The sequence below is a fragment of the Trichechus manatus genome, unplaced genomic scaffold, assembly GCF_000243295.1.
Source record: "Trichechus manatus latirostris isolate Lorelei unplaced genomic scaffold, TriManLat1.0 scaffold00122, whole genome shotgun sequence".
NCBI lineage: Eukaryota > Metazoa > Chordata > Mammalia > Sirenia > Trichechidae > Trichechus > Trichechus manatus.
Genome location: NW_004444058.1, coordinates 5,902,027 through 5,909,346, shown reverse-complemented (window position 1 = coordinate 5,909,346; position 7,320 = coordinate 5,902,027). Strand labels below are relative to the sequence as shown.

General features: G+C 47.7%; 1 protein-coding gene across 1 annotated transcript in view; it reads left to right on the top strand.

The window, feature by feature from the left end:
* Positions 1–1,534: 1,534 nt before the first annotated feature.
* MYO9B (myosin IXB) overlaps positions 1,535–7,320 on the top strand; it is a 92,719-nt gene continuing 86,933 nt past the window's right edge. Inside the window, exon 1 of the mRNA XM_023738760.1 lies at positions 1,535–2,432. Within this exon, the coding sequence (XP_023594528.1) occupies positions 1,596–2,432 (837 nt within the window). The 5' untranslated portion in view covers positions 1,535–1,595. The remainder of the gene's footprint in view (positions 2,433–7,320) is intronic.

Here is a 7,320-nt window from a genome sequence, read left to right as displayed (position 1 = left end):
ATGACACTGCTTTGCAACGCACATCAAACCATTGTTATTATTACTGTATTATTATGTTAAACATGTTTTAGTGTATCTGGAAGTGTTTCTTTAATGTTTTTATGCATTGAAAGGTACACTATGTACTATACACTAAGACAAAACGTTTGACTAACTGGCATTAGATACAAACTGTACCTAACTATTCCGATTTATGTACATATTCAACTTAAAGACAGATTTAGGGATGGAATTGGTTCATAATACTTAGTTCATAATCCAGGGGCTGCCTGTATCTCAGAAGCGATTGGTTTAAGATGCAGTCTGCGTGGATAATGGTCTTATTAGCATAACAAATAAAACCCTATTTCCAAACAGAATTGTATTCACAGATATCGAAACCAAACCCTCTGCTATCAAGTTGATTTCAGCTCATGGCAACCCCATGTGTTACAGAGTAGAACTGACTCTGTAGGGTTTTCTTGGCTACCATCTTTACAGAAGCAGATTGCCAGGCCTTTTTTCCACAGCACCACTGGGTGGGTTTGAACTGCCAGCCTTTAGGTTAGTACCCGTTGCTGTCAAGTCAGTCTGACTTATGGTGACTCCTTGTATTACAGAGTAGAACTGTCTTCTTAGGGTTTTCTTGGCTGTAATCTTTACGAGAGCAGGTTTCCAGGCCTTTCGTCCGCAGTGCTGCTGGGTGGGTTCAAACTGCCAACCTTTCGGTTAGTAGTCGGGAGCAAACCATTTGTTCTGCCCCAGGACCTTCCACAGGTATACTGGTTGCCGTCGAGTCAGTTCCTACTCATAACAACCCTTTAGGACAGAGTAGAGCTACCCCCATAGCGTTTCCAAGGAGTGGCTGCTGGATTCAAACTGCTAACTGTTTGGTTAGCAGCTGAGCTCTTAATCACTGTACCACCAGGGCTCTGGTTCCACAGGTATAGGGATTAAGATTCCTACACGTGTTTTGTGGAGACATAATGCAATCTACAACACACAGGCCTAGGGGTTAGGATTCCTACACGTATTTTGGGGGACACAGTTCAATCCACAACACACAAGTATAGGGGTTAAGATGCCTACATATATTTTGTTGTTGTTAGTTACCATGGATTAGATTCTGACTCATGGCAACCCGTGTTACAGAGTGGAACTGCCTACAAGATTTTCCATGAGTCAGAATCGAATCGACAGCACACAGTAACGACAGTGTTTATGGAAGCAGGTCGCCAGGCCTTTCTTCCACAGTGCTACCGAGTGGGTTCAAACTGCCAGCCTTTAGGTTAGCAGCTGAGTACAAACCATTTGCTCCATCCCAGAATCTTCCATGGAATTCTACCCCTATTTGGGGGGACACAGTTCAATGCTCAGCACGCAAGCATTGGGGTTAGGATTCCTACACATATTTTGAGGGAATACAATTCAGTCCACAACATACAGGTATAGGGGTTAGGATTTACAACATATATTTTGGGGGGACACAGTTCAATACACAGCACCCCGCTCTCTGCAGCCCTAACCGTGTCCCCCCTCCCTTGCAGATCCCGCGGACGCTCACCCTGAGCCCTGAGGCATGCGGAGCCCGGGCCGGCGGCGGCAGCAGCAGCAGGATGAGTGCCAGCGAGGCGGGCAGCCGGGCCAGCCCCGAGCAGGCAGCCTACCACCTGCACATCTACCCGCAGCTGTCTGCCGAGAGCCAGGCCTCCTGCCGCGTGACAGCCACCAAGGATACCACCACGTCCGACGTCATCCGCGATGCCATCGCCATCTTGCGCCTGGACGGCTCCAAGCGCTACGTACTGGTGGAGGTGAAGGAGTCGGGTGGCGAGGAGTGGGTGCTGGATGCCAATGACTCACCTGTGCACCGTGTACTGCTGTGGCCACGCCGCGCCCAGGATGAGCACCCGCGCTGTGATGGCTACTACTTCCTGCTGCAGGAGCGCAATGCTGACGGCACCATCAAGTACCTGCACATGCAGCTGGTGGCACAGACGGCAGCTGCCCGGCGCCTGGCACAGCGCGGCTTCCTGCCCTGGCAGCAGGCCGACTTTGACGACCTGTGCGACCTGCCTGAGCTGACCGAGGCTAACCTGCTGCGCAACCTCAAGCGGCGCTTCCTGCAGCAGAAGATCTACACCTACGCCGGCAGCATCCTCGTGGCCATCAACCCCTTTAAGTTCCTGCCCATCTACAACCCCAAGTACGTGAAGATGTACGAGAACCAGCAGCTAGGCCGGCTGGAGCCCCACATCTTCGCTATCGCTGATGCGGCCTACCATGCCATGCTGCGCAAGCACCTCAACCAGTGCATCGTCATCTCGGGCGAGAGCGGCTCGGGCAAGACGCAGAGCACCAACTTCCTCATCCACTGCCTCACCGCGCTCAGCCAGAAGGGCTACGCCTGCGGCGTTGAGCGCACCATCCTGGGTGCTGGGCCTGTGCTTGAGGTAACGGGACATTGGGGGACTGCAGACACCCAAGGGGTAAAAGGAGAAGGGGGAGCGTTCGGGCCGAGCAAATCGAGGAGCACTGTGTAGGGGGGTGGAAGAAAATGGACAAGGCGTAGGGCAGTGTTAGGGGTAAATTAATAATTTCTTTTAAAACGATCAACAGAAAGCTGGTTCCTATAAGGCAGAGGTTAAAGACGTCCCAAATGTCCAACTCTTCCAAGCTGCTGTACTCCATCATCTGTAACATCAACTACTCCCTCTCCCCTCAGTACTGTCCCTCCCGTCTTTGGGTCCCATAATTCACTGCAACATCTCACAGAACTCACCAACTGTACTTAGAGTTAAGGTTTATTAGGGAAGTAACAGGGTACAACTTGGGATTAGTATCAATTTGGAAGTAACAAGAATAACTCAGGATGCAGTTCTTCGATTGGGACAGCTTCTGTTCATCTTCTGCTGCCGGGCCCTGCTGGGGGCCTTATCGGGCAAATGTTACAACTCTTAGCTCCATGGGTCAGCAAACCCCACCGTAGCTGTCTTGCACCAGTCTCCTGGTTCCTGCCATCTTGCACCATCACTCTTGCTACCACTGCGCCTCCGTCTCTCGCTGTTCTCCATGTTACAGCTCCGTCTCTCTCTCCATGTCTCCCTTTAAGCCTAGTAGGATGGCAAAACTGACCAATCCCTTTGTTAGGGTTCCATACACCTTATTTGCATGGTCCCATCCCCATAAGAATGCCATGCATCTTATTTACGTTATTAACAAGCTATCCAATCTTCTTGGTAGGCCACAAGTACCTCATTTGCCAAGTCCCACACAGTCATTTGGTGGAAGTCACAAAGACTGTGGGTAAAAGGGCCATATTAAGCAATTCACTGCACTGCAGGGGGCTAGAGGGGCAATAGACAGGTGGGAGTGGGCCTGCAGATGGTTGTCATTTGGATGGGGCTGCCCAGGAGGGGTCATGGATTCCGTAGAGGCAGCGGGGGAGAAACTCCCCAGCATCCCGAGCTCTCCAGCTCATGTCCCCATTGGCAAAATTCCATAAGTTCTGTGGCTGTGTCTTTGTGGGTGGGCCTTCTGGATGTGGGTCTGGAAGAGACCGCTCAGCATCCCTTACTGAGTGGATGTGTTAGGCCAGGGTGTGTTGCATGTTTGAGAACAGCATGGTATACTGTCACCTGGTGAGGGCTGCAGGTGTTGTGTTGGCCCAACCCCGTGGGAGCCATCGGTGTATCTTTGTGGGTGAGCCTTCTGGATGTGGGGCTGAAAGAGTCTGCACAGCAGCTCTCACTCATAGGTTTTAGGACAAGATTGATTGCATATTTGAGAATAGCACTGTGTGCCATCACTGGATGAGGGCCAGGGGTGATGTGCTTGTTCAGGGGTCTGCGACTCTGGGTTTGTGGTCCCAGTCTCACACTCTGCTTTTTTTTTTTTTTTTTTAAAAAAAAAAAGCAAAAACCTCCCCAGATGGTCTGAGACCCTCAGCAGAGTGGGTAAGGTGGATGTGGAGTGGCACACCACTCCCTGACCACCTTGACCCCCAACTACCTGCCCTTATCCCTGGGTTCAGGACTATGTAGCCGCCTCAGAGGGCTGCCATAGGAGTTCACTGAAGCTATGTCCAGGCAGCTGGTATACCTGCTGTATACTTTTCTATTTCTCTGCATCTCTGAAGTCATCATCAAGAAATTAATGAGGAATGTAGAACTTGGCCCTGTGCCAAGATTTGGAGCCTATTTTTCTCTTCTATATGTCGTTGTTGTTAGCTGCCATCAAGTCGGCCCCCAACTCACGGCGACCCTATGCACAATGTTACAAGGTGCTGTCTGGTCCTGCACCATCCTCATGATTAGTTGCAGATCAGACCGTTGCGATCCATGAGGTTTTCATTGTCTGGTTTTCAGAAGTTGATCGTCAGGCCTTTCTTCTTCATCTGTCTTAGTCTGTAAGCTCCACTGAAACCTGTTCAGCATCACAGCAACACACAATCCTCCACTTAAAGACGGGTGGCTGTGCATGAGGTGCACTGGCTGGGAATTGAACCCAGGTATCACAAGCGGAGAGGAGCCCTGGCGGCTCAGTGGTGAGGGGCTTGGCTGCTAACCAAAAGGTCAGCGGTTTGAACCTACCAGTGGCTTTGCAGGAGAAAGATGTGGCTGCCTGCTTCTGTAAAGATCACAGCCTTGGAAACCCTGTGGGGCAGTTCTCTGTTCTACAGGGTCTCTGTGAGTTGGAGTTGAGTCGACAACAACGGATTTGTTTTTTGGTTTTTTTTTCATTTGTTTGTTACCACAAATCGGGTGACTTATAAGAACAGATGAGGTCTCCATGAATCAGAGTCAACTCAGTGGCCCCTGGTTATAAGAACAGAAATTTACTCTCAGTTCTAGAGGCCAAAAGTCCAAAATCAAGGTGTCGGTAGGGACGTACTTTCCCGGAGTAGGCTCTAGAGGATGATCCTTGTGTCTCCCATCTTCTGGTGGCTCCAGGCGTTCCTGGGCTTGTGGCTACATCACTCTAGTCTCTGTCTCCGTCGTCACATGGCTTCCTCTTCTGTGTCTGTGTCTTTTCCTATTCTCTCTTATAAGAACACTTGTCATTGGGTTTAGGGCTCAGTCATGTCCAGTGATCCCAGAATGATGTCATCTAAAGATCTTCAACTTGATCACACCTGCAGAGACCCTTTTTTCTTTTTTTTTTCCTTTCTTTTTTATTGATGTAATTAAATGAAGTTTACATTTCAAGTTAGTCTCCCATACAGAATTTTTTTTTTTAACATACATTGTTATGAGACCCCAGCCGCTCACCCAATTCTGCAACAGCACACTCCTCCCCTCTGCCCCTGATTCCCCATGAACATTCAACCAGCTCCTAACCCTCTCTGCCTTCCCCTCTCACCTCTGGACACAAGCCGCCCCTTTGGTCTCTTATATCTTCTTGTCTAAGAGGCACATTCTTCGTGAGTATCACTTTACATCCCACAGGCCAGTCCATTCCCTGTCTGAAGAGTTGGCCTCGGAAATTGTTTTAGTTCTGCAATGATGGAGAGACCAGGGGCCATGCCTTCCGGGGTTCCTACAGTCTTAGACCATTAAGTCTGGTCTTCTTACTAGTATTTGAGTTCTGCATCCCATCGTTCTACTGCTCCATCAGGGACCCTCTGTTGTGTTCCCTGTCAGGACGTTCATTGGTGGTGGCTGGGCACCATCTAGTTCTTCTGGTCTCAGGCTGATGAAGTCTCTGGTTTATGTGGCCCATTCTGTCTCTTGGACCAATACTTTCCTTGTGTCTTTGGTGTTCTTCGTTCTCCTTTACTCCAAGTGGTTGGGACCAATTGATGCATCTTAGATGGCCGCTTGCAAGCTTTTAAGACCCCAAACGCCACTCACCAAAGTAGAATGCAGAACATTTTCTTAATAAGGTTTGTTATGCCAATTGACATAGATGTCCCCTGAAAGCTTGGTCCCCAGACCCCGCATCCCTGCTTCTCTGTCTCTCAAAGTATTTGATTGTATTGAGGAAACTTCTTAGCTTTGGTTTAGTCCAGTTGTGCTGGCTTCCCCTGTAGTGTGTGCCATCCTTCCCTTCACCTAAGATCATTCTTATCTACTAACTAGTTAGTGAATAACCGTCACCCTCCCTCCCTACCTGCGTAGCCATCAAAGAATGTTTTCTTCTGTGTTTAAACCTTTTCTTGAGTTCTTATAATAGTGGTCTTATACAGTATTTGTCCTTCTGTGCCTGACTAAATTCACTCAGCATAATAAGTTCTAGCTTCCACCAAGTTACACGATGTTTCACAGCTTCGTCATTGTTCTTTATCATTGCATAATATTCCATTGTGTGGATATACCATAGTTTGTTTATCCATTCATCCATCGATGGGCACTTAGGTTGCTTCCATCCTTTGGCTATTGTGAACAGTGCTGCGATGAACATGGGTGTGCATGTATCTGTTTGTGTGACGGCTCTTGTTTCTCTAGGATATATTCCAAGGAGCGGGATAGCTGGATCGTATGGTGCTTCTATTTCTAGCTTTTTAAGGAAGCACCAAATCGATTTCCAAAGTGGTTGTACCATTTTACATTCTCACCAACAGTGTATACGTGTTCCAGTCTCTCCACAACCTCTCCAGCATTTGTCATTTTGTGTTTTATGGATTAATGATAGCCTTGTTGGGATGAGATGCTATCTCATAGTAGTTTTGATCTGCATTTCTATGATGGCTAATGATCGTGCGCATTTCTTCATGTGTCTGTTAGCTGCCTGAATATCTTCTTTGGTGAAGTGCCTGTTCATATCCTCTGCCCATTTTTTAATTGGATTATTTGTCTTTTTACTGTTGAGGTTTTGGAGTATCTTGTAGATTTTAGAGATTAAACACTGATCAGATTTGTCGTAGCCAAAAATTTTTTCCCAGTTGGTAGGTTGTCTTTTCACTCTTTTGGTGAAGTCTTTGGATGAGCATAAGTGTTTGATTTTTAGGAGCTCCCTTTATCTAGTCTCTCTTCTGGTGCTTGTGCATTGTTCCTTAGGGTTTGTTTTGTGTTTATGCCATGTATTAGGGCTCCTGGCGTTGTCCCTGTTTTTCTTCCATGATCTTTATCATTCTCGATTTTATATTTAAGTCTTTGATCCATTTTGAGTTAGTTTTTGTACATGGTGTGAGATATGGGTCTTGTTTCAGTTTTTTGCATATAGATATCCAATTATGCCAGCACCATTAAAGAGACTGTCTTTTCCCCAATTAATGGATTTTGGGCCTTTGTCAAATATTAGTTGCTCATAGGTGGATGAACTTATATCTGGATTCTCAACTCTGTTCCATTGGTTTATGTATCTGTTATTGTACCAGTACCAGGCTGTCTTGACTACCGT